Source organism: Brienomyrus brachyistius, unplaced genomic scaffold, assembly GCF_023856365.1.
Source record: "Brienomyrus brachyistius isolate T26 unplaced genomic scaffold, BBRACH_0.4 scaffold98, whole genome shotgun sequence".
Classification (NCBI taxonomy): domain Eukaryota; kingdom Metazoa; phylum Chordata; class Actinopteri; order Osteoglossiformes; family Mormyridae; genus Brienomyrus; species Brienomyrus brachyistius.
This window is the reverse complement of record NW_026042373.1, coordinates 82,598-109,977: the sequence shown is the minus strand read 5'-3', so window position 1 is coordinate 109,977 and position 27,380 is coordinate 82,598. Positions and strand designations below refer to the sequence as shown.

Sequence of the window (27,380 nt, the reverse complement as noted above, 5' to 3'; positions counted from 1 at the left end):
ATTCATTCAATTTCCTCAACCATTCTGTTAATACCCCAACTGAGATATTTGGCTAATCAACTTGATTTGTTAAACAAGGTGGGGTAAAAAATCCATGGGTGTATTGGACTGTTGCTGCAAGTACTGTGGTGACTTTAGGAGAGGTTTTGACAGGCATCATAGTTTCACACCAGCATGAATGCCATTTAAGCATCTTCTGTGACTGCTGAAGATTTTTGCGCAGTGCTGTATCTGTTGACTCAAGGACCAATCCATTGCAGCCAGAGGATCAGGTTGGGTCGTCGTGGAGGTGGACTGTGGAGCACCTGCTCTTCAAATCCTTCAGGACGCATCTCAGCCCCCCACAGCACTTCAGTCAGGATGGCAGTGTGCTGCAGATTGCCAACCTGCCAGACCTCTACAAGGTGTTTGAGAGATGCTAATCTGGAATGCTGAAGGAAAAAGAAAAAAACTCGGAGATATCTGCAAGTGTTTATTTTTCTTTAACTTGACAATAAAAATGTTTGATAATTCCTACAAACCTACGCAAAAGCATGTGTTGAAGTGAGTGTTGACTGATTCGAGATGCAGTTTTGATGTAAAACCATCTGAGTGAAGGAGGGCAGTGGAGTAACTGAGCCCCGAAGTCATGCACCCTTCTGGGAATGGATTTTCCTGTCTCTACTGGGATGCAGAACAGCAACTCATCAACAAATATCCGGAAGAGTGAGGTATCCACTGAATTTCTGTGGTGTGGAAAGAACGGACTCCATTTGCATTAGAAAGTGTACTTTTAATGTTGTAGCTGCCCCAGTCACAATCACTGTGGTCCTGAGACTGAAAATCCACTTGTTTCCCAAGCAGCAAAGATAGTTTGAAAAAGTACAGCATGTTTTCTTTTGTCGTTCTTTGCACCTCAAGTACTGACAACCTGTCTTTAAACAAATCCAATGTGCCAAAATCCATGCAAGAACATCAACCCCATATATACACGTCATGTACAGTTGTTCTAAGAAATAATTTTAAATATTGCTCAATTCCTCACCAATGGAAACTCAATATATTGTTATTTGATTCTACATATGTTTAAAACCTAAGTGCACCCTACTGAAATACATTAATCTGTACCAGAAATAACAATCCTTTGTTTCATCCTTAGTGTAGAAACGCGTGGCTCCGTGTAGAAGGCACTTGGTGGCTGGAGGCTGCTGCAGGCCATTTGGGGCCAGACTCATGCAACTTATCAAAAAACTAGTTAAGCACCCAGCTGGAAACACAAAATCGTGGTGAGTAACATGATGTGTAAAGCTTTCAGGGAAAGGAAAAAAAAAAAAAAAAAAGCTCAAAAATCTGAATGAACGCATTGTGACCCCCTCTCCTTTCTCCCCTGTCTCTGGGGCTGGGTGGGAGTTTGCAAGCCAATGGTTCTCATTCATAGACGCAGGATCGGCAGAGCAGTGCATTGTTGTTACAAAGAACGCCTTGGGCTGCTCCCATTGGTGCAGGGGTGGAATTAGTGGGCAGGGCTGCCCAATCCAGGCTTACTGTTGGGACAGCATTGCGGTACGGTTGGCTTTCATCTTCTCCAGCCGTTTTACTAGATGGCTGTTTGTCATCTCCATTTCCTCTATCTTGTCCAAGGCTGTCCGGAGCTGGAGGTGGAGGTACAAATGACACTTACAACGCAGGTCTGCCCAGTTCTTTTAACTTACCGCTGTTTGTCCCAAACTTCTGAAGTTTAACCTGTTAATGGAGTTCAAGCTTTGAGAGTGTTTCTGAAAGATACTTACAGTAGCTTAAAACGAGGCAGAAACAGACTATAAGTAAAAGGAACATTTAACTAGCTCTTATTTGCACAGATGAAGGATTTAAGGACATTTGTAAGCATGTCACATTCTGACATGATGGGCCAATCGTGTCTATTTATCAGAGGTTGGCTGGTACAAAAGTAGGGCTGCCATTAATGACTTTCTGTGGGTTAATCTATCGACTGTTTTGCTGATTGGTCGATTCATCTAAACGATTAATTTTCCTCCAGAAAATCAAATAGTTTAGGCTAATTTTATTTTGACAACAAACTGCATGCCACTGCACGGCTTTAGATAATGGACACTGGCTTTTCACACTATACGGACATTTTTGCCCACAGTTCGATAAGCAGATTAGTAGCACTTCATGGCTTTAATAAGTGTATTTAGCAGCTACAAGGACAAAAAAAAATAATTCAAATTTACCATTGGTATGGAGAACTTTTAGATAATAATAGAGAACACTTATGGTGCTTTTGCTTATTGTGGCGATCCAGAATAGTGCCTGTGTGTTCCCTCTTCAGGTGCTTATGCATAGCGTTATGACCGTATGATTGGCATTGAACTTTGCACTGTATAAAACCACCTTTTTGTTTAGCGATATAAGAGTACTCCTATAATTACATAATGATCTTGGAGGAAAACATTTGTTATAATGAACTGAAGCGTTTTAGAAATTAATGATAAATTAAATTAAAATAATTTAAAAAAACTGCGTCGATTTCAAATATTGATGTCGACTGATTTTCAGTGTCGACATCATCGACTACGTCGACTAATCGCGGCAGCCCTATACAAAAGATTTTGTAAACCCCACTAGTGGTGGCGGTTGGTATGAGTGGTCCACGTCTGCTTGTGAGTGTGCCTGCCCAGTACCTCTCTTTGAAGCTTCCTCTTTTCGACTTTGAGCTCATCCTCAATTTTCTCAGAGTTGTCTGCAGCTACTTTGTATCTGGACACTTGTCCTTCAAGTCTGTTGATCTGAAAGAGAGAGCTTCCGTTAACAGCATGATGCATATCAGAGTTACTAAGGGATTTTTATCTTGTGGGGATGGGTGGAGTGTCTGTGCCTAAATCATAGTTCAGAGGACTAAGTCTCCATGACGAATTTAACGCTGAGTACTACAGTACTATTTAGTGGTTAAGGATGTTGAGGATGATCACTCAAGGTTCCAACGGGGTACTGATACTTCATTGAGGGTTAAGTACATCAAATAGCATTAAGCACTATGTGATAGTACCAAACAGTATTCCTGATAGATGTAATTACATTTTGTTCCATCGTTGCCATTTCCTGTTCTGCTTTTGAGAGTTTGAACTTGTATTCACTTATTTGTCGATTGGCATCTCCTGTTGGAAGATAAAATGGTAAAATCAGCAGTATGAGTAGGATTGTTTCCTTAGTTCTGCATAAGCTATAGTGACAGATTTGAATAACATGAACAAGTGCAGCAAAATGAGTCATTAACCCTTTGTACGCTGGAATATTTGAATAAACTGGGGAACTATAAACTTGACCAGCTAGAATGTGAACACCACCAAAGCACCACACATTCTACACATGTGTTTGTACATATATGACACAATGGCAGGACCGCATAGGATTCATCTTATGCATTTAGGAGAAACTAACTTTGCATCTCAATGAAGTGCAAGTCAGTCCCGTTCTCCAGCCGCTCGCTGTCTGTGAAGACGCTCTCCATCTTTGTGCTCTTTTGCCTTTCCTCGTCCAGCTGCATCTTTAGCTTCCTGATCTGAGACAGGAAGAAATGCAGATTACCAAATGCACACTCTAATTTTACCAAACGAACATACAGCTGTTTGTGGGAAATGCTCATTCCTAACAAACTTCATACACACAACATGTGTGACGCGGGTTAACTTGTACCTGAGCCAGGAGCTCCTCTTTTTCATCTGCTAGCTTACGTAGCCTAACATCTGAAACAGAGTAAACAAGACACATGATCCGGGAGCAGTCATGCTCAGTGAGAGTGAGTCAGTGGGATGAAACAGTTCATGGGTGAATTATTGAGCAAAAGACCAAGTTAGAAAGGGGAAATTGCCAGGTGGAGCACATAACTCAGCCTTACCTAATGGGCCCTCTCCTGCAGATTCGAGCGCTTGGGCCGTCTCCTGTGTAACCACAGCGATGCCCCCCCCCACAGGCTCATGGCTGACATCTCCATTAGGGGTGCTCTCTGGGAGGACCACCAACCCGTGTTTCTGTGGAAATCATATTTGGTGGGTAACCTGAGCACTTACTCAGCAGCACAGAAGACATGTAATCGGTACTCTAGTCCACCACGGAGCATACTGGTCACCAGCATAATTGGGAAACCGTTACATTTACGCCGTCACCCCAACTTTTTACACAGTGTGTACACAAAACCAGTCTGCATCTTATCATTTAATACCCACGTACTGCTCAGTGACCTACAAAATTTGGTTCATCTTCCAAATTGCATCAAAATACCACCAGACAGGAGTACATTATAAATATACATTCATAAACTGTATGACTATGACTATGCTGTAAGCATCACAAAAACTAGCACAGACACCGAAGTTATACAACATTTGCTGTTTGACACCTCTGGCTTTGGTATTGAGGAATGAAATGTGCAGCATCTGAGCACCGAGCTGGTGTTCTGTATAACTAAACAAGGTGCCAGGTCCAGTGACTGGTCTTCAGCAGGGCAACATGATCCCACTAAAGACAGCGGCTTCTGGGGGTAAATTAAGCACCCTGGTAGTCATTGGAGTCACCATCTCCATGACCACTGGCCTTGCCAGTTTCGGCAACCTACCTCTGCTGGCTTCGACTTCCCCTTGAGGTCAGCCAGCTCATCTTTGAGCTCATCCCTCTCACTCCTAATGCAGTCAAAGTACTCCTTCTGTCTCTCCAGTGCCTGGCCACCAGGGGGCGCACAACCACCACAGAGGAACAGGAAAGAAAAGGCACAGGAGGAAGAGCAGAGAAAGCAGCGTGCATGTGGGAGTATGAGAGAGTGAGACTGGAGGCAGCGCATGCAGACACACACATCATCCCAGCAAGACCAATAAAAACTACTGATTAACAGGTACAGCTAAGGCCCAGACTAGTTCAGTGTTTCCTTTGGTAGCCAGCAGGAGCAAAACTATGAAGTGTCTCATTCCACAGAAAACCAGCATGCTGTACAGCATTAACGTATAGCCACACTACACTATTACCCTGGTTCTTAACCTAAACCAAGTGTCATACTCTATACAGTGTAAAGACGGTCATTTTGCTGTCCATGACATTTACCGTCATTTAAATGCTACCAGCAAATCATTTATGCACCAATCTAAACTTTATTATTAAGTTTAAAGGGCTTTTTAAAAAGCCCTCTATATTTGTCCTCAATATTGTACTTTTGCACATGGTTTAAGGAGAGTCACAGTCTCTCAGCTAACTGACCCATGGAAGGGACATTTGGGAAAGAAACAGTCATTTAAAACATGCATCTTCAGACTCAGCCATCCACATGCTGACACTCCAGGCAGTGCAGTGTCGGCCCACAGTGGCCTGTGTATGGAGTGCAAGTGTATGTTTCACCATTGGCATGAGTTCCTGTATGTTCAACAAAGAGGAAGGTCTCGTCCATGTGAGAGATGGAGACTAGCTGGCCAAGGTACCACAGTGCCCCCTGCATGACTGCCTACCCCAATCTTTCTGTCCTTCCAGTTAATGGTTTCCTGCAGGTCAAACACTTCCCTGGTGAGGGAGTCTAACTTTTGCTGGATTCGCTGTTTCTCCTGTGGGATGGGCAGGGCAAGATGGGGAGGGATGAGTAGCGACAGACAGAGTGAGACAAGAATGGGATGAACAGCGAAAGACAAAGAGCTAGATGGAAGAATGTAGGAGAAGAGCACACATTGCCCTGGTTGCTGGGTGACAACAAAGTAGTCATCTCAGCTTAGAAGTTCTGCAGTACTCTGTCCACCTGACCACTACTCGCTCCTATAGTGGAGCTGCACAGATAGACAAGGATGGACAGCATCACCGGGAATGTGTGAAAGCCAACTCCTGTTACATTCAGCTGTACACGTTCACCTATCTATGTTTTAATGAACCCAACCCTGACATACCCTCCTGTTTCAAGGATGAAATGCTGGGCAGCAACATTCCTGAGGAGGGAGGGAGGGTCATAAAGGTCAAGTTCCTCAATGGTTATCTTACCTCAATAAGTTCATCTCTCTGCCGGATACCCTCCTTGAGTTCATCCTGCTTATGCAGTAAGACTGTACATGTGTGCTTCTGTCTTTCAAGCTCCTGAAACAAAAAAATATCAAAAGGTAACCAAATGAAATGGCAGCAATATGAAGAGCTGCTACTGATACCTTTAACAAAACGTGAAAAAATGAGTTATGGCAATTATGATTGAGTTACAGTAGCGGCCAACAATATTCGCACCCCTGCGTTTTTTTCAGATAATGCACAAATTCTTTCGGAAATGCTTCAGTGTTACCATATTTCCTTTATTTGAACTGAAAAAAAACTAGCAAAAACAGCAAATCTAATTTTTACATGAATTTCCTCAGAAGCACCACCTACAGGCAAACACTTGAATAAAACTTAACCCTTTGTCTAGAAATCAGCCACTACCATATCAGAAGTACTGCTGTGTGGTGTCTCTGTACTACCTTTGTCTTCTCCTCATTCTCCCTGTGCAGTTCAGCCATCTGTTCCTCCATGGCCTCGATGACATCCTTGAGAGTATCCACCTGGTAGATGAGGTTAGCCTTGTCGTTGTCCAGCTGCGCATTAGACACCATGGCCTTCTTGTACTTCTCCTCCACCTCAACCAGAGAGTCCTGCAAGGGAACAGTCTAACGTTTACACGGTTTTTTAAAATGATACTTGTAGAGAAGCACAGGCCAGCAGCCTCACAGCAATGCTGGGGAGTCAAAATCCATACAAACACATGGAAGGTACCACTACGAGATCAAAGCTGACAGCTGAACATTCATCCTGCACAGTGTCGCTTCATTCCCCCTCACGCGCACAAACACACACCCCCTTGGATGAGAAACTTTGGTTAGCACGAACATTTTATCTCTTGCAGATCACTAAGGTGAATGTGAGGCCCCTGATGAAAGGATCAAGAAAGTACTGCTTAGATGTGGAAGAAGCATAAAACAAGAAGCCCACCCTGACAAGGGGATGGACCCAACAAGGGTCCCAGGCAATGAGCAGCATGCTGGGAGTCTGGTTTGGATGGGGTTAGTCATATCTGTAAGCATATGGAACCCCGTGAGAACAAGAGCTGCAGATCTTCATGCAGTCAAGTTTAACCCCTGCCCCGCACACACACACTTAAAAGACACAGGCAGAGCCATCTAAAAGCACACAGATCACACACACAGAGCTACCCAAAGCATAATAGCTAGTGACAGTTTGGCAAAGCCACCACCAGAAGGCACAGCCTCGGCGACAGGCAGTCACAGCTGCAGTGAGACTATAGGAATACAGCAGACTGGCATATAGTCCTGATCACTTCAGCCCTTTGCACTATTGTGTCCCCAGTAACCTTGCACTGCTCAGCCTACAGCACAGCACAGGCACCAGTTGGTGATACATACAGCAGTCACCACACAGTGCATGCAAGCTGACTGCTGATTGTCAGAAGGGAGCAGGGTAGTGAATGCGAGAGAGACCCTCCAGCAGGCAGATGGGGGGGGTGGGGGTGGGGGGGAGTGCAGAAGGCATGCTCTGAGCGTCAGCCCCTCTACCTTCAGCTCTTTGAGGCCCTGCATGTACCGCCCCTCTACATCCTGTATCTGGTCCTTAAGATCATAGATATCCTGTTGGGCAGAGAGAGACAAGCTGGCATACTTCATGAGGCAGGGATAGGGAGTTGCCTGGAAGCCTAATACCATCCCACAGAGAAAGAGGGGCCCTGGACACACAAACAAACACTATGGTACCAAGTGTAACAGGACAGCCATGTACGTATGCCTGGGGTGCAGCAGGTAAAGAAAGGCGGAGAAGAGAGATGCTCCTCACACCTGCCTCTCATAGAGGAGGGAGGAGAGCACCACACCACGCAGCGTTCTATCACAGCACTGTTTTGGGGGGCGTGGGATGGTCCATACCCTGAGCTCGCTGAGAGATGCGTCGGGGTCTACCAGGCTGCTCATCTCCCCACTGCCCCTCCTGGAGGAGGACCCCCCCAGGGAGGCCAGACTGGATGCAGACAGACCAGGAGTAGTGCAGCGTGAGGAGGGCTGTGGAGAGAACAAAAGTCTGTAAATACAGAACCATGCAAAGGAGGCAGAGTGCATGTACACGTCACACAGTTAGGCTGACTGAAGGCCTTCTATCAAACTAGAGTAAGTCTCCTACTCCAAGCAGATAATCGAGTTCCTGTGATGACATGTTCTGTTTGTATCCCTAAGTGCAAAACCTAGACCATCATGTTTGCTATGGTAAAAATCAGCTGACTGGCATAGCCCTCCAGCACAGTGTGAAGTTTAACGACTAAGGTTACGTCCTCACTGCTCTGTTTTCGTTTAAAAACAGTTTTCAAACATAAACAATCAGCATCCACCAAGGTGTTTTGACATTGTTTACAACAGTTTTCCATGCACACTGAAATGAGTGGAAATAAATATGACGTAGTTTATGGAGGGTGCTTTGTGACAATATTCAATAAACAAATGTTACAGATTATTTAAGATTTTTGGAAGTTAAGAACCTGTAATACTATCCTAAGACTGGAAATGTGTAACAATAAAAGTAAGAAAGCTTATTTAGGATTTTGGGAAATATACAGCCCTATGACAGAACAGACAAAATGCTTCAATCGAAGGTGATATCGATCTGATGTAACAGTTTGGATTTGACTGAAGCAATCAGATGTTTTGTTTTATTTAAAACCTGCCCACTAAGTTTGATGGGTGACTTTGACAGATAATTTTAATGGTTGCTGGTACCGTTTAAATGATCATTTAAGCAATCATTTACATAACAATTTAAATGATTATTTAAATAATAATTTAAATGGGAATTTACATTACAATCTAAATGGCATTTATTAAATATTGTTCCAAATTTCCCTCCATAGTTATCAGTCTACATTGGGCATGCGCACATCAACACAGTGATCAATAAATTAGTTTCTTTTTGCACAAATATGCAGCAGTCACGCCACTTCACTGCATACAGGTCAGCAACAGGAAACTGAAAGCAGCTCCTCGTCATGCTGGGATCCTGTTTACTTCCATATAGGGTAACCAGGTGACCAGTGAGACACTGAGATGTTGAAACTAGAGGGATCAAATCAGGGAAGGGCCACGTGATAAGTAGGGACCAATTAGGGCACTTTTAGGTTCTATGATTTCATAACTTGCCTTTCACTCATCCACACTGCAATGCTAAAACAGAATTTTCAGAAGGATACAGCTCTGAAAACCTCAGCTTTTGGGGGCTGAAAAATCAGGTGTAGACAAAAGGCCCAAACCAAGACTAATGCCAGTGTTTTAAAATGAGAAGATGGCAATGTGGATATAGCCTAAAAAGAAACATGCAGACAAGCACTTTTATCAAAATTCTGCTATTTTTTTCTTTCCACCTCAGTCATACAGGTTTGACTGGTCAATCTGGACTCCATGTTCTGCATATTTCTTTGGCATCAGAGCAGTGAAAGGCTCCATAAGGATAAAGATGAAGGGGACTCCAGCATTGTCACTCACCCGACTGTAGGATGTCTCTGTGAACTGCTTATCACTCTTCTCATCCAGCTGAAGGAGAGACACACACAGCTCTGTTAGAGACATGCACAACAGGCTGCTATACACATGCCACACAGATTAAAGAACACCATTTAATATGCCAGTTCAAAGTCCGGCGATGACGATCTCCACAGATCAGAGGTCTCTCAAAACTGTTAGCACATGCCATCCATCTTATAATAAAATTTCGTAGGTAAACAGTGGACATGCTGGCTCCTTCCATGTTAATCTGTGAAACATAACTGAAGTTAGCTGAATAAAAAAGGAAGCTTCATTAAATTCACACTGCAAGTACAGAAGACAACATTACTTAGCAGTTAAGTTACCATGTCATTGCTGCATATTCAGAGCTTCGCATCTCAAACACCCAAAAACTTCCCCTAGTGCTCCAAGTTTGACCAGCTTTAGGTACACAGGAGGCACAGAGGACCCCCCCACACTCACACCATCCAGGTCAGGAATGCTGAGCTCATCCAGGTCGGACACAATGCTGCCCCTGCGGTTGGAGCGGCTGAAATAATCTGCTGCAGTGTCACTGGAGTCAGAGAAGTCAGAGCACTGACCCAGAGTGTCCCAGAGAGAGAAAGGAAGAAGATAGAGTAAGACAAACCCACAGATATGAGTAAATCTTAGAGCATGACGGCACTACATACATGTTCAGTGATCTCGTATACAAAACCCACTCAGGTGCATGCATGCTCTCAAAAACAGCAAGATTTCATGATGATCAACCTGCAGTACAAGTAGTCATACACAGACACACACAACCTGCTTTATATCCATGCCTATAAGCCGGCACGCCCAGAGGCTGCCCGCACCCATTCTCCATTCACCTGTCGGCACAGTGAGACATCCCCCAGCCTACCTGCCCACACCACCCAGGTAAAGGCCTCAAGCAGCATCCACCTGAGCAACAGTCAGCCATGCCCCATGACAACTGTGGTGACAGTTTCCGGCATCTGATCACTTTACAGTGGTGCAGAAGCCATTCATTCCTGTGCAAGTTGAGCCTGCGCCACCCTGCATGCACCACTGTCTCACCACGCTGTCCCCCCGGCTGCGACCGAGCCGCTCCTGGGACACGGTACTGGAGGAGTCGTCGTCAGAAGACTGAGGGGATGATCAAAGGGGGAGTGAGATCCCAGCCATGTGTCACATGCATCAAGTGCAAATGCAACGCACGATGCACCATGACACCTCAACTACGGCAATCTCTTTGAGCATGAGCACCAGTGCTATCAGAGAGAGCTGTCGATTAATGAAGGAATCATGCTCCTCTGATCACAGAGCTGGAGATGTGGGCTGTAAAGTGAATGAGTGAGCAGCTACAGAGTCCAGCAAATTAGCAAAGAAGCCCATTTCATCAACTCCAGTCCACGCGTCTCCTAACCTTCCAACTGAAGACCAATGTCTGACTCAGGATGTTAAAAAGGTCATAATTCTTGATTCCTAAAATAAGATGTAATGAAAACACTACGCACTCTATAGTCAGGCTTCATCACAAGATACTCACAAGAACTTTTCATTTTAACCGGGTCATGTTGTGAAAGATCCGGACTGGACAGCAGAGGCTGAACACAGTTCATACTGGGAGTGTCTGAAACGCTTTGTAGGTTAGAACTAAGTGAAAAAACAACCAACTGAGCTGCACACAGGGCAGCCAGTGAGTGACACCAGTCATACCCAACATTCCTAGGTGGTGTGCTTCATTAAAGAGTCTGTTACTGCTCATCACAATTAGGAAACGTCTCATCCCATCCATCATCACCGATAATCTGGTACAGGGATGTAGTGGACATACCCAGGAACCACAAGGCAGGGTACATCCTGAAAGGAATGCCAACCCATCTCAGGGCACACACAGATATATAGGGCTTTTTACCCAACCACAGGCAGTTGGACCACAGGAACATCACATTCCTGGCAAATGACAAAGCATACCTGGCTCTACCATGAGGTATCTCTATATGATCAGTCTGTTTTTATTCACGACTAGCAGCATTATTTAGTTTTTAAGCCATTAAAAAACAAATGTATGGAATACAAACAATGCAGGCAAAGGCATACAAACAATGCTGCACAATATTCACACAACTCAAAAAACATCCAGAAGGTATTGTGGTTCAGACTAGTTAACCCGTTTCGTTCTCCCATGAATCTGGTGGGACAGACATGCCTGCTGGGGGCTTCTTAAAGCAAATAAGCCAGTTTGTGTCAGGGGAATGACAAGAGAACCATGTCAAGGAGGATGTTCCACATCATGCAGGGCCAAGAGCAGTGTATGTGTGTTTCAGAGAGAATCGCAACAAAAGACACACTCCACACTGTGTAGTGGTAAGAGCAGAACCTGTGAGCATGTATCAGAGAGAACTATCTCATAAGAGACATATTGCATCATGCAGGGGTTAGAGCAGAGCATGTGGGTGTGTTTCAGAAAGAATTACATCTAAAGACACCTTTTACATCATGTAGAAGTTAGCGCATGATGTGTGTTCTAAGACAGAATCTAAGAGTTGCTCCATATCATGTCCGTGGGGGTCAAATGAGCAGCGTGCCACAGATGTACCTGTGGTGACCCAGTGCGTGTGTAACTGACCCCACAGAATGTAAATCCTAAAGTGTCAAAACCTTTCATGTGCATGTCTGCATGCGTGTGTGTGGTCTCACCCCAGGGCTGCTGCGGGCTGAACTGGCTGCTGAGGAGTACCAGCTATACTCAGAGGGCTGCGGGACAAACCAAGCACAGACACAGGTTACTGTGGTTACCACCAGCCTCCCCCACCACCTCAAGTACTCGTCCACAAGGAAATCACTGTCCCGACCACGGGGGTCAGGGTGGTGGTTGGAGGGTCACAACACGCACTCCTTGTCATAACGGCAGCACTTACAGTCCTGGAGCTGAAGGACCCATAGAGACCATCGTCACAGAGAGAGGCCTGAGAGCACAAAGCACAGCCATGTCAAGCCTGAGGAACCCTAACGGTGCATCCAGAATTCATGCGATCAGGATGAACTGCACACAGCCAACAGCTCAAATTACCACTAATGGTCACCCCAAAGCACAGACAGAATCAAGGTAAAAAGCACGCACTGCTAGCTAATATCTTATAAAAACAGTACCGGCTATTAATCCAAAGCACATGGAACGGATCAACGTATAAACCACAAACTGCTAGCCAACAGCTTGATAAATACAAGACGAGTGGATTAGTGCATAACACAAACAGCTCATGGAACAAATGCTAGCTAGAATTACTAGCTAGTTAGAATTCAGCACTCAATCCAGTGGACAACGTGCAAACCAACCAGACTGTAGCTCCGTGTTAGGCTAGTAGTGGGGAGCGGGGGTTGGGCTGTGGGTGTAGCCTATAGATAGAGAGGTGGGGTCAGTGTCACATTGACGCAATGACAGGCAAAAGGCCGATCTATAGCAAGATAACACCATGACTAACCCCATGACTGGAAGAGGTCAGCAGGGAATCTCCATACAAAGATGACGACTTCAGAAAGAAAACGGTGGGGAGAGACAGGGAGGAACAGCAATATGTGACTGAGCAGCTGAACACTTTACGCAGGAACCTCACGCAGGGCTTCTGTGTGCGGCCCGTAGGGCACCACACACAGCTCACCCAGAAAACACTAAACATTCCAGTATAGTAACCCTATACGGTTTTCATATGTGCAGGAAGACTGTCTCCCAGTTGGCAGGCTCTCCTGCAACAGGTCAGGAGGTTAGATCATTAAAATAAAAATGAAGCCTGGAACATCAAGCCAGACCAGTGTGACACTGGCAGTCGAGCTCCACAGAGAGCTGCAGAGCACTAAAGCAGCCTTTCTGAATGGTGTTTAGGCAAGCAGGAAACCAACCCGAGGCTGATAGGAGGGCAGCGGTTTAGAGTTCTTTAGGGTGCTGTAGTTCCTCTGATCATGGTAGAGCCCAGCCTGACAAAAGGGAAGTCAAAACATAGGGGCAGAGAGCACACTATTGGAAAGATGCAGATATTGTTCAGCAACAGCTTCTGAAATCTTTACACCTGAACTATGTCACTCCTTGGAAAGTATGTCTCTGAGAAAATGACATAATGTCTTCTACACACAAAGGTCAAGATGATGTAACTGACAAACAATTCAACACTTCTCTGTGGAAATATAGGTATACTGGAATGGTGGAATGGTTCAGCCATTCTAGTAGTTTAGTTATCAGTCACCCTTGAAGGGCAGAGGCGCGAGACCTAGCAGTGCTTGTCATTACTATGTTCAAAACAGACGCACTGACCAGGAGGTCTTTCCTGGAGCTGCTGGACACAGGGCTCTTCAGGTTTAGGGTGTCGCTGTACACAGAGGTCTGACGGAGTAAAGAAGAGAGAGAGCCTTCTCAACACGCACAGACACGCGCGCGCAGACACGCGCGCGCAGACACGCACACATACAAAGACACACTGGCATTCAGATACATACTGAGGAGCGAGCACTTCTCAAAGATGATCTGCTAGAAATTCCATCTGACTAAGGAGGAAAAAAACAGAGTACAAGTTAGGATGATGACCACTAGGTTATAGCCATCAGCCATGAGCATACAGACCTCATACCAGACTCTCACTGAGACACATTATTGCACTGCTGACAACAAAAACAATTAACTGAGGCTTCCTTGTGTGCACCATAGCCTAACCCATCCTTGCATAACAATCCCACACTTCCTAGCTATGTATTCCTATTAGGTATTCCTATGAGCCCTGATCTAGGTTCAGGTAATCATGCTATAACAGAGGGATGCACACCCCATGGGACAGATCATGCTACCCCCCAAAATCGTTTCCTGCATGCACTCCACCACACACAAACACACCACCAAGTCCCGTCTGCGCAAGGTATTCGCACGGCTTTGGTGGGAGGAGCCTGGATTCCGCAGAGAGGATGATGACGACGACTTTAAAAGAGAAAAAAAAATAAACATGAGGTCCACTTTCACCATGGAAACCACCCGGGAGACGTACGACTGTTCTGCTGGCTACATTAAGACCTATAAAAATCATTAAGCCCAAAAAAAAAAACACCAGAACTGTGACACTATAGATCCCAGGGGAATGACAGCATATTAACCCCACCGAGCACCACCTGACAGCTGTGTGAACACAGCGCTACCTGCAGCATGTGGTAGCCATACACATAAAGCTCATCGCAAAAATATGCATAAACGGCCACAGGCAAAAGGTACAAACCCTGCAGCTCCCAATGCTATGAACAGACATGGCATCATCGCCCAGCGCCTAAAACAGACAGTGAAAGGAGATGAAGGGAAATGAGCAAAGGAAGAGACAAAGAAAAAGGCTGAGAAGAGGAGAAACAAAGTGAGGCAGAGACAGGTATGTCTGAAAACGAGGGAGACAGAAGCAGGATACAAACCCGGCGATGCCGACTCCCAGATGTGTGAGAATGCTTAGCCTTCTCCGAGTCTGCCTGAGGAAAGAGGTGGGCCCCAGTGGACAACCAATAGGAGAGCAAGGAAATCAGAATCCGAAAATGAGCGGCTGAGTTTTCAAGCAGAAACCAACATGCAAGCATTCATGAAGGCACACTGCATTAACAATTAATTACTGCTAATTCAGGCAGTACCAGGTCAGGCCATTAGTATCTAATGTGGTCAGGAGCAGGTCATCAGTAACCGATTCCCGAAAATGGGTTCCAGGTCATCAGTATCTATTGCGAGCAAGAGTGGGCAGTCAGAATATAATTGCAGAAGGAGAAGGACGTCAGTGACCAATGAGTCGTCAGCAGAGCTCTAGGTCATACTGAACAATCCCTGGGTACTCCTTTTAGGACAAGCATCCCCACAGCTGATCATCTGACAAATGAATATCAGTACAAAGAAAGTGCCATTATGGACACCAGATCATGAAGAAAATGAGCAGATGGTTAAAAGAAAAAACCCACAGCAGACATGTTAGTCCAGAGCCAGGGTACGACATGCAGACATAGGCGCGATCCTACCATCCACTGGTGAATCTGGCCCCACTTTCTACTGGAGGATAACTGGTGAGAATGCTACAGAGAGACCACACCAGTTACATTTGCATAACTGCCAAAAGTGTGAACAGAACATGTATCTTTATGTATAGAAACACAGAAGAGGCAAAAACGAACAGGGCAGAAAAGCTCTGATATGAACCACAGCATTGCAGTCTACAGATCAAGTACGCTTTGCAGGGCCAAATCAAGGTCCAAGTCAAATATGTCACATCAACTCTACTGCAAGGGCTACACTTGATCATACTGAATGGCATACACAGGATACCCTACAACGATTTAGTACCCGTAAGCAACCACTAATTATCCACTGAAATACAAAACACAGTGTACCACCTGGAAATACTACATCATTTGGCAGATAGCACAAGGTCAGGGAGCCCAAAAGAACTGTGATCTGCCAAGTGACCTGCAAATACCAGTAAGGCCCAAAGAAGTTTAGACTGCTTAAGTTTAAGATAAGAGTCCTCTTCTGACTCGAAGTAAGTCACAATTACAAAATCCCCAAAAAGTGACAAGACTTTCGAGTAACCGTTAAATAAAGGCCTTCAATTCTATCTAGTACCCCAAAACATCAACCAACAGAGAAAATAAAACATTTATGTAACCCAGTGGGTAACTCCGTGTCATAGACTGTAATTTCTTGCTGCTAAGCTTGGGCCAGTCTAAGAGTAGGTCAGTGAGCTTAGAGAATTAGGAAGGGAAGGGTTTACAAAGATCCTGAAGAAGGAGAACACAACTTCACAAAAGGGCACCAGAGAGATACCATTTGAAACAGCCCTGTGCAAACAGCAAATAAGGTCACACCTCAATCACACACCTTGACAAACAGGGAAATTAATATTAGATATGCAGAGATTGACTGAAGAACTCCTGTCCATCCAGGTCTCTTGGCTCCGCTGAAGGGTTGAGGGGGTGAGTTCACACTCACACTCACACCCACACCGCTGTACCTCTTTCTGCTGCCGCTCCAGCTCTCGCATGCGGATGTCCCGGGCTTCTGCACGTGCCGCTCGCTTTGCGGCCAGTCTGGCCTCAGCCTGCAGGTGAGAGAAGAGCGCCATTTAGTGGCTAACACCATGTGCAGCCATTCAGGGAAAAATCTTTTCAGTCAACACTCTAATAAGATAACAAGTGGTCTATTGTTATCTTAAAGCGGTTTCAGGATTGGTCCTGCTTGTATCAGAAGTCTTCCAGGAACCCATAATCATTTGACTCAGAGGTGCAGATTCTGCAATCTGCCAGGTCACTGACTGCTTTACCATAGCATTCAGACTAGGTGTCTGAACCTCACACGTTGCACAATTTGTGATATTCAGTTCATGCTAAACTGCTAAGAATCCTAGCATGTTTCAGATAGAGGATAATCAGATATTATCCCCAACACCAAAGCTGAGAATTACAGTTTGAGGCTAATACAGAAGAAGCTAATCACAGCCAGTTTGTCTTACATGTGCTTAGCTTATGCTGAAGGAGTAGGAAAAGACCAACTAGTCATTCAAATGTTTTTGGCATGGCAAGTTGAGTACAAGCTCAGTGATGCAAAGTATAAAATCAGCAACAAAGAAGCTGTGACCCAGTTAGACAGATGTAGACACCACGATGAACAGCACTGCTGAGTGTCTCGCCGTGACCTAGACCTGTAGCATAAGAAGCAGGCCCTGACTAGGCTGACTACACTCCAACCATCAGGTGACCTTACAGGTCTTTCAGCTTTACTGCTGCAACCGAGACAATTTAATTTCTAACCGCCATGCCTGTTTCCTCAGACCTTTGATGTAATTGCACACACCTAATATCAAAGGCAGACACTTCTTTAGAGCAATGTACAGCCCTTCTGGCCTAAATGGCACGGAGCTGGACTATGGAGTGGGACTGATTCTGCAAAGCACCTCAGCAGCAGAGGCTAATAAAAGCCTGCCCTCCCCAACCACAATCTCAACCAGGGAAGGCCCAGCTCTGGTTACTCACTGAGCAGCTGTAAGGGACATGGCTACAGGTCCAGAAGCCCATCTAATCAAGTCTTTATCTAATACCAGCGAAGTATTAAAACACTTAGCATGCCTAGCCTTGTCTGACTAGCAGGCAAGCTGGACCTGGGCAGGGCTAACAAACAGCATTCGAATGATCAGAACGTGGCTGTGCCTTTAGAGCATAAAACAGCCTGACTGAGCATCTTCGCCAGGCAGAAAAGGAGAAACGCACTGACAGCTATATTCACCCCACCCCAATGTTATAAAATCACCCACACCTTTAAGGCAGTAAGGGAACTGAACCTCTGTGGTGTTTTTCTGTTAATTAATGCGTCTATTGTCTTTTCTTGTTACTTCATCATCAGCAAGTAATAGGATACATACATACATAACACAGTATATTAGCATAAGGTGCTTCCCCATCAAAGTTCTCATCCAGGAACCTTTGCAGTTCCTCACCACTTTCATGTATTGCTTTCCCACTGCACAACCAGAACTGTGCTAAATAAGCATGAGAGATGGAAAAAAGCTCATAAGTTGAACTTCACATATAATTTCATACAAAACTACACCATCATTCCAATACCTTGGTTTGTTGGTTACTGGGGAAACCGTTTGCATGGTCCAAAAACACGGGACAAATCAAATTTCACACTACCTGCTACATGGTTATAATTTATGATTAAAATCGGCCCAGATGAATGATCTTTAGTTTTTCACTAAATGAAAAATGAGAACGTTATTCTGCCGGCATCGGTGACATTAGACAGAAGTATGTCGGTTATCAATCGAATTTTCAGAAATGAGACTAAAGGAGGACGATTTTCATAAACGAATTTAATGTATTTGAAATAGAAAAATCATTACATCCACTCATTTTTAGCTCCAATACTTCTCTCTGTCTTCCCTGTACTTCCAAGTAACTTCCATGTTAGTACCAGTGCTTGCTGTCAACAAATAAGCAACGTTTATCACTATAAACCCCACCCAGTAGTTCTTGGTTGAGTGAAAAGTACCTGCTCCAGAGTAGAAACTAATAGGCTCAGGAACCACCTCCGAGAGTGGAGCTAAGTTCCTGCAGTGGGAATGGGACAAAAGTTCCTTGCTCCTGAAAATGGTTATTGCAGTGAGAATGCACTCATAGTGAACTTACCTGTATTTGCATGCACAGAACTAAAAAAAAATGCATTTTTAAGTCACCAAGATGGGTCAACCAGCAACAGGAAGATAAAGCAGATTTCTGGTGGCAGCTGTGAGTCAAAACAGGGCAGCTCTGGAATGTCAGTTGGAAACATAACAGATGCCTACCACTGCAGAACATCCCAAACGAAAAGCTTTATGTATACGAGTATACTCTAAAGAAACTGAATTATTGAGAGACCAACACTAAACACTACAGAAAATATAAAACTGGTATTAGGAGAAACACATAAAAATGTGAATCAATGATATCATTAAGAGTGAACCTTCTTTAAACTAGCTGGTGTCCCAGAGTTTGAGTATAATAATTCTATATGCCTTGGAAGAATTCTTACTCAAAAGAAACTAAAATTTAATATTAGGATACAAAAAAAGATTTGATTCTATGGTAAGGAATGCTTACCTGATAAGCATCCACATCACACACAATCCTGTGTCACCCTCACTTAAGAAGCTCACTGTACTAATAAATGTGTGAATATCAACTAATAACGTGTATTGGTGCTGATTACAAGTTAATCTTAATAAAATATTCGTATAACGTTTTTAAATCTGCAAAATTACACTTATTTACAGCAGCAAAGGAAGCCCCTTTTGCATCAGCATTAAGTCATGTATCTATAACCTATGTTTTTTACTTTAATCCCTAAAGGGTTAAAGTATAAAGCCTTAACACACTTTTCTGTTGTTCATGAGCCTGAACTCAAATTCAAAATAAGCCCCACTGGCAGGAGAGGAGAGATCATTAATTCACACATTAATTCAGTGATTATTTATAAATAATACTTCAATTCATTTCAACTGAGTCACTAGCATCCTGGAACTGCTGGCACAGACAAGCACAAACATTTGGTGAGGTTGTACTGTTTGCTTTGGCTACGAGGTGCTGGGGGGCGCATCTGGCAGCCAGAGCCGTGCCAGTCACCACCACCACCAGGAGCTCCACATCTCAGCATGGAGCCACTCTTTCTCTGCCTAGCTCTCAGTTCCTGCAGTATCTGGTACAATCCCAGTTTCACAAGAGTGTGCAGTAATTAGACATGGACCGGTGATTAAAAGGTTGCAGCTTCTTGTCCCAGGACAAGTGCTGTTGTAGTACCATCACTCTAATTACAAGAATATAAATATCAAACTGAATATCTGAATAAATTAACTGACAAGTTGTTTTGAAAAGTGCTCATAAGAGCATAACAGCATAGAGGAAATGGCTAGTTACTATGCTACTGAGGTCCGGATCTAAAACAGGCTGACTGAGGACTGTATCTACAGGAAACTACCTCATGTCACATCCTTGCACACTGGCCTCTTGCTTGTATCAGTGAGTTCACTCAAGGCATGCTAATATAAAAATATTAGTTTCTACATGCCTGGCAGCCACGAGTGACCATGCTGTCATCATAATGCCTTTGTGTTGAGGCAGTTTGGTCCCAATATGAAGGAACTGCACAATCCTCATTGAAGAATACTTCCCTGAACACAGGCAGCCATTCTTAGTACGCAAGAAACCAGAACTGCCATGTCAGGCCAAAAATAGACCAAGGGTTGATGTCACCTCACCCCATATCCACACCCTTCTGCTACTAATGATCTGGGGATCAAAGGTTAACTACCAAAGCAGCTGCATAAATGAACCAAAGTTTCTTGAGACTGAGGGCTGAGCCCAACAATGAAGAGCACGTCATAAAGTTGCACTTATGCATTGTAACATTTCTAGGTGGGCCAGGCAAAAACATCAGGAATAAGACAGAGAGCTTGTGTTATTCGCCTAAATCTGAAAAGAAAAACAAACTGCCTGCATTTATTCCTACTGCACTGCAACCTATAACGCAGCACAAGGTTAAATATAATATACCATGTAATCAGAATGGTTTAAATGTTCACTGCCAAAAAACGACATCCTTCTGGTGGCCAGGATTTTCCATGATCTTTGAGTTTCCAAGCTCCAGCAGCTGCCTTCATGCTGAGAGCTTCACAAAGCAGTGGCCTATTTTGAACAGCCTTCAGACACAGGAGACACACCCAGTGAGAAGCCTACATACCCGCATGTCTGCATCTGGCTTTAGTCATGACATAGCATTTACTATCAGACTAATCAGCAGCGAGTCAGGCCCCTCCATTCAGCTACCAGGAGGAACAGTCTAGTAGCTGGGATTCCATCAAGCACTAACACAACATATCAGCAATTGTGGCTTTTGTTAAGTGTGGTAGAGCAGGGAAAACGGCTACCATTACTAAAATGCTAGAACAATCCATTCATATTTAAAGAAGTGAAGCATCACATTCATAATGATATTTTTCCCATATTAAAGGGAAACAGCAACACTTATAGTCACTTTCCTTAAAAGCACTTTCCTTTCAGGCAATTGTAAACAAGGTTGTCTGCTTTTAAAATAATGATCGGCAAAACTTGAGGTTAATACTCAGCAAAGTTCAGTTTCCTATTTGCAGGTCAATTAAGATTCAGACTTTGTGATCATCAAGCAATAGATTTTACTGTACCTGACATGACTGCTTTCCATTCTGACAGGATGTGCGTCAAAATGGTTGCATGTCAGAATAGAGTAATCGCACTACTTTTAGGTGTGAGAATGTGACTGGGAGATGCGGGGATGCTTGTGCCGTCATAGAGTTCAGTACTTTCTCACAATAACTATTATACGGTGTGTAGCAGGCCCGAGGTAGTGTCGTACTGCTGGGCATACTGCTGTCTGATTTTTTTCCTTTTACATTCATTTACTTCCAAAAAAAAAGCGAAAATGTGCAAGTCATTGTAAGTCAGATGCAGACTGTATAACCCTCCATAGGACTAAACCCAAGTATTGCCTCTCTCTGTAGACAAATGGTAATTTCATTGCAATGTTACTACTGAATAAAGGATTCTGCACTGATAAGGCTGAGTCACTCTCTAAAAGGCATTATGAAGGCATGTCCTCAGTCAAACCCAAAGAGATATGGCTGAATCTGCCAGCAGCTGACGCAGGCAAGTAGTCTATTAATGGAGTTTTACCCACTCATATCGGAGTTCAACAGCACACGCTAAAGTAGGGCACATGCACAGCTCACAAACTGAGCTAACCTGCCGGGTCCATATAGTGAACTGAAAACAGACCTGCCTTTTCATTCCATCCACACCAAACTTGGATGGGCAGTCGCACCAAACTGAAACGTTATGTGGGACAAGGCAATTTTCATCATCAGTTCTCCTGCTATTAATTCAAAATAGAAAATGTGTTATCACGCTTCATTTGAATGTGACACAGAATCTGCTCCAGTGTGCCTGTCCCTATTCACAGAGTGCTAATCACATTGCACAAGGATGGAGAGGCAGTCTAATGGGACTCACTCCTGATTCATAAGGCAATGTGCCCTATTCAGAACTGTCTCTAGTTCTAAACTAGAACACAAGGCCGTGGGGTTTTGCGACGTTCCCTCATGGTCCAAAATTGGCCATAAGTAGGTGAGCAAAGAGGATTATGGGACAAGCTCACTCCAGTCAGTAGATGTACTAAACTCTGTGCCAACCATCAGACCTTCTCATTTTGGATGTTCAAAATTCACATTACAATCGCTCAAACACAGAGACTGATCACTTCACACATATGGACTGCATTTACATAACAAAATATACAGCGTTTCATAGTATCTTCCAAATACATGACCAAAGAAAATTATTGTATTCACTAGAACTTCCATGAACTTCTACACCAGTCATCCACTGCAGAGGAACACCCTTGATGGGATGCAAGTGCATCACATGACCTATACCAAAACATATAATCACATACCATTGGCAATTTAGGGACACTTAATCACATAACCGCATGTTTTTGGACAGTTGGGAGGAAATGAAAGCACCTTGAGAAATCCCACAACATGCGAACTTCACACACACAGAAGCAGGGGCGGGACCTCAGTGCACACCCGCGAGGCGTGAGCCTAAGCCTACAGTGCTAACCACTGAGTCACCACGTCTGTCTACCGGGGCTGCCACTTTCAAAATTCTTAGAGACAGATAAATGCTGAACTACGAACTATGGGCACTTCCTGCATTCGCATGGTAGTTCAATGAATCATTTTCAAAACTCTCTTTGCACTTTTTTCCCCAACCAAACCCAATTACACTTTTCTGAAGGAGGACACCTTGCATGTTCAGATCTGTAGAGACATTTGTGTTGGCGGCATAGTTGTTATAAAAAGAGGACAAGTGTCCAGCAACACTTCATAGCCACGTCGGTGATTTAAAGCACATATTAGGTGCTTTTGAACTGCCCTGCTCTATAACACCTTTCAACTATCAATAAATTAGTTCAGAGCATAACAACAGTGCCTGTAATATCAGAACAGGTTTAGTGAAAAGGTGCAACACTGTAACAGCCTCAGAGTTCGGTGGCCCTGCAAGGGTCACTTTGTTGATGTCACCCCGCCCCCATGACCACTGACTGGGGGCTTGAGGACAGCTGACACCTGCTCTGTAACATTTGCTTTTCTATGGACACCAGTCCCTTGAAGCAGTATGCAGCAGAGACCCTAGGACCTCCCGAAGTCTCAGATACACCACAAGAGAAGGCAGGCATCTGAGAGACGCTCCTCTGGGCTCACATAACAGGTAGAGACACGAATCTGCCTCTGCTTCCCAGAAAAGTGCAGTGCAGGCCTGGACTGGCCCCCCCCCCAAAGATGCTCACTCCCTGAGAGTAGCAGAACCTGTACTCCAACATAGTACGCAGTAGCCAGACAACACACACCTCTGAATTAATGTAAGCCTTAAGAGCAGGCCTCAGAGGATCACCATAAGGCTATCCACATCTCAGATCTTGCGGAAGTGAGTATTGCATTTGTTAGGTTCATCACAACGCACAATGGAAACATCTCCTTTCACAGTTGGCTCCAAACAGTATTTTTTCCCATCTGGTGCTTATTAAGGCCCAGATGTTTGACCCAGAGGAAATACAGTATACTGCTGAACTGCTGAGTTGTACTGGAGATCAGGGGGTAGACCAGTCCTCCAACAGTGACAACCTGTAAAGGTAGCTCTACTCAACAAAACAAAGCTCATATTTTATTTCTAAATGCCTGTTGAATATACATGTTTCTGTTCATGAGCCTATAGCTAACAATTAAAACAAGCTACAAAACGCGTAATGCTTCCAGTGGGTGCAAAGCCTGCCAATGTCTAAAAGTACTACGCTGGAAGCTACCGAATTCATTACATTTTTGTGATTTCAACCATTAAAAGCTTAAAGAAAGTCAAGATGTTGGCATTTGCACCCACAGAGGTCTCTTCAGGTTAACCTTCGTCAGACAAGTAGCTCATCACCGAAGCACAACAAAACACTCTAGCCACTACGGCCAAAGACACAGCCATCTGCTAGCTAAAAACGGAGCAGAAGAAGGCTGCTCCAACAGGCTTGCTTTGGGAGATAGACATGACCTTATCAATCTGGTGCAACGCCTGCCCAAATGAACACAACACTAATGCCTATATAAATCTGGACACTGTCCAAAAAAAGACTTCATATCACACCCACACACGTATTTCCTTTCTATGACAGTAAAATGCACATGGTGGCATGATAGACCCCCCCAAAGCTTTCCTCTATATATAGGGCATGTTTATTCAACAAGACAGAAACGCCGCTGAAGCCAGCCAACAGCCCTGAAGCTGGTGTCATGACAATGGACATTCAGAGATAATGACCAGTCTCAGTAATGCTTCTAGCAACGTATGAAGGTTTTTGTTTGTATTCATACAAAACATACAAAAATATAAAAACATTACATTTAAAATATATAACATATAAATTGCATAGCGTAGACCAAAGATGATCATATGTGGGACGTTATCTGCTCTGGGATCTACTAAAGGGAAATTCTGGAAATAAAAATCATAATCTAGTCCCCAGGCACTAAAGCAATTAATGGAATTCTGAAGTCTCATTTATTGTGGCCTAGTTAACAAGTTTTAGTACTGTACATGTACATTATGAATTATTAAGTGCATTATAATTTGCATGTGCTTACATATGAGAACAAATGTCAGAGAGTGCATGTCAGTAAGTGACAGAGTGAGACTAACGGCACATCATACTCACCTCCCTGGCGATGCTACTCAGAGCCTCATCCTCAGCAGAAAAGCGGTCCTTGATGGGCGCCCGCTTGCGTCCTGATCCTGGGGTACCCATGATTTCTCCACAAATCAGCACCTTCCGCTGAACTGTACAGGAAAACATGAGGAGACAGAAAAACATTCCAACATCAATGTTTTAAATGCAGCCTCTCAATCTATCTCCCCAGAGGACAGCTCTGCACGGAATGGCAGCCCAACCTAAGCAGTCCTTCACAGTAAACACCCTATCATGGTAACCAAATGATCCATCCATCCACTTTCTAAACTCATTTGTCTTATGCAGGGTCGCAGGGATCTGGAACCTACGACTACAAGGCAAGGAATAACCCAGGATGGGACACCTACCCATCGCAAGGCACAATCTCACACACACACACACACACACACACACACACACACACACACACACACACACACACACACACACACACACACACACACACACACACACACACACACACACACACAAACACACACACACAGGCAATCTGGAATCCCCAATTAACCTCAGCGTGTTTTCACTGTGGGGGGAAACCAGGTTACGCAAAGGAAAGCACACAACGACACAGGGAGAACAGGCAGCTCCACATACATGGAGCCGGGCAGGGATTCAAACCCCAATCCTAGAGGAATGAAGCAATAGTGGTAAGAACACACAACCTGCAACGAAACTAGGTCCTTACTAATGACTTCAAAGTTTCACACTACATTCATGAATTTGTTCTACCTTCCCCTTCCCATTACTGTGCACATCTCTGCTTAGTATAGATCCTGGTAAAAGGATGACAGAGCATTCAGAATACAGCATAAAGGACATGACTGTGTGTGTATTTCAGAGCACGAGAAAGTCTGAAGGCTCTCTGTGATTGCAGGGCCACTAGACCTAGAAAAAGGGCTTTATTTATAGAGGCTCAGGACATGTCCTGCAGGGTGGCAAAATACAGTACAAGCACAAGAGCAAAGTGCAGCCAGCTTCTAACTGGCCTTAACTGGGTTTACAAACTATCCCATCAGCATTATGTTCCTCACTTAGACACTACATTAAAGGCACGGACAAAAGAATCAGAGAAACAACTACACAAGCAGAGTTAAAGTGCTCAGCTGCAGACTGATGCATCTATGATTGCAAAAAGACCATTCAGCAGATCATCAATAAAAACCACAGCTAAGCAGCACTTAACAGTGCAAGGGAAACATCCATTTTTTTAATTGTTTCTGAAAACAATTGAAAAGTGAATCTGAGAAGTAAGACTGTTTATTTCAGCAACACAGAACTTCTAAACTGGCATCTCATTCAGGGTGTACCTCGGCCTATACCGCCTGGTACAGGTTCCAGGCCAAATGACAACCCTGCCCAGGATTAGGGGTTAACAGATGGATGGAAAATGTCTACTTAATAAATTATGCTACTTAATAAAATACAGACACAGGAATGAATATTAAACTATAAAACGCAGAAAAAAACATTTAAAAATCTATATACGTTAAATACACAGTTGATTATCTTCACTAGCTGATATTAGTACCCATATAAATTATACTTTGCGGGAATATTAGAGCAAGTGCGCTGACTGCAGCCCACATTAACATGCAGCCACTAAAGAAACGTACAATATATACTCAGTTCCAAACACAAGTTATCAATTAAATCAGCAAACGTGTTTATTACTGACAGTTCTGGCAATCAGATTAACCGACATCCACAAACCTGAGTTGCACACAGCAAAAGCAAGTGATCACCACGAACAGGAAACACCATGGTTAGCGGTCTGGTTAAGACGCAAATTGTGGTTAATCTTTCTAAACCAGATAAAGATTGCGAGCTTGATTACGTCTACCTTCTAAACCAGTAGGACATTTACACCCATTCTCCTATACATTATTATACAGTGGTCACAGGATCTTTTTGGACTGTCCAGCTGACCATCGGTACACGGACAGCGGATTCTCCCGGAACAACCCGCAACGTCGAATTTTCCTCCTGAAAGGAGTTGACCCGTTTTCTTTGGGGTGAAGTAAGACTAAGAGCGCCTCCCGGTGAAGCACTTTATCCCTCACGGACGGGGGTCGGGAAGCCCAGGGCCGGATCCTTGCACTTTTGCCAGTGGGGCCAGTGGTTCCAGAAACTAGAAACTAGCTGTTACCGTCCCTGGCTAGTATCGCGGGTCTCACCTGCTCCTGAATCCGACTGGGGGTCACTCCCTCCGAGCGGGGACGGACGGCCGGCCTTTCGGACGGGCTCGGCTTAACGTCCGTTTCCAGTGTGACAGCAAGAACGGACACCGCCCTCGGCACTCCTTTAGTTAAGTGCCGCCTTCACTTCCCACTACCAATTGCCTTCGCCCTGTCGGCCTTTAATCCCTCCTGACTGTAGGCGGCTGCGGTTGTTTCCTTTGCAGTCAAAATACAGTTGTTGGACCAAGGTGCTCTCCGACTACGCCGCCACCGTCACCGTGCCCGTCTTCTCCCCACAGATCCTCGGAGTGACACAGTGACGCTGCAGTACCCGGA

General features: G+C 44.4%; 2 protein-coding genes across 15 annotated transcripts in view; one reads left to right on the top strand and one right to left on the bottom strand.

Annotated features, from left to right (window-relative positions):
• The window catches only part of LOC125727479 (DNA mismatch repair protein Mlh1-like), an 8,757-nt gene extending 7,429 nt beyond the window's left edge, over positions 1–1,328 (top strand). Inside the window, exon 19 of the mRNA XM_049004243.1 lies at positions 261–1,328. Within this exon, the coding sequence (XP_048860200.1) occupies positions 261–422 (162 nt within the window). The 3' untranslated portion in view covers positions 423–1,328. The remainder of the gene's footprint in view (positions 1–260) is intronic.
• Positions 752–27,380, bottom strand: LOC125727478 (leucine-rich repeat flightless-interacting protein 2-like). Of its 14 annotated transcripts, XM_049004227.1 has the most exons (29): positions 27,042–27,380; positions 24,835–24,956; positions 16,523–16,609; positions 15,534–15,587; positions 14,949–15,002; positions 14,765–14,812; positions 14,392–14,472; positions 14,001–14,048; positions 13,819–13,887; positions 13,410–13,484; positions 12,995–13,042; positions 12,849–12,908; positions 12,431–12,478; positions 12,210–12,266; positions 10,584–10,652; positions 9,987–10,100; positions 9,504–9,551; positions 7,905–8,036; positions 7,542–7,613; positions 6,453–6,623; positions 5,989–6,081; positions 5,472–5,564; positions 4,595–4,696; positions 3,878–4,010; positions 3,676–3,725; positions 3,421–3,541; positions 3,058–3,137; positions 2,664–2,768; positions 752–1,631 (listed from the first exon to the last, which is right to left on the bottom strand). In XM_049004227.1, exons 2-29 carry the CDS (start codon positions 24,922–24,924, stop codon positions 1,521–1,523), a joined length of 2,313 nt encoding a protein of 770 aa, XP_048860184.1. In that variant the 5' UTR covers positions 24,925–24,956; positions 27,042–27,380; the 3' UTR covers positions 752–1,520. The 14 variants fall into 14 exon arrangements, with proteins under 14 accessions (XP_048860184.1, XP_048860186.1, XP_048860185.1 ...); XM_049004229.1 differs by lacking the exon at positions 7,542–7,613; XM_049004228.1 differs by lacking the exon at positions 10,584–10,652.

Coding starts and splice junctions, on each gene's coding strand:
- LOC125727478 (XM_049004227.1), bottom strand. CDS start 24,924: ATGGGTACCCCAGGATCAGGACGCAAGCGGGCGCCCATCAAGGACCGC. Junction 13,888..14,000: donor TGAGAAGTGCTCGCTCCTCA/GTATGTATCTGA, acceptor TTACTCCGTCAG/ACCTCTGTGTACAGCGACAC. Junction 2,769..3,057: donor TGGCAACGATGGAACAAAAT/GTAATTACATCT, acceptor TCTCTCTTTCAG/ATCAACAGACTTGAAGGACA.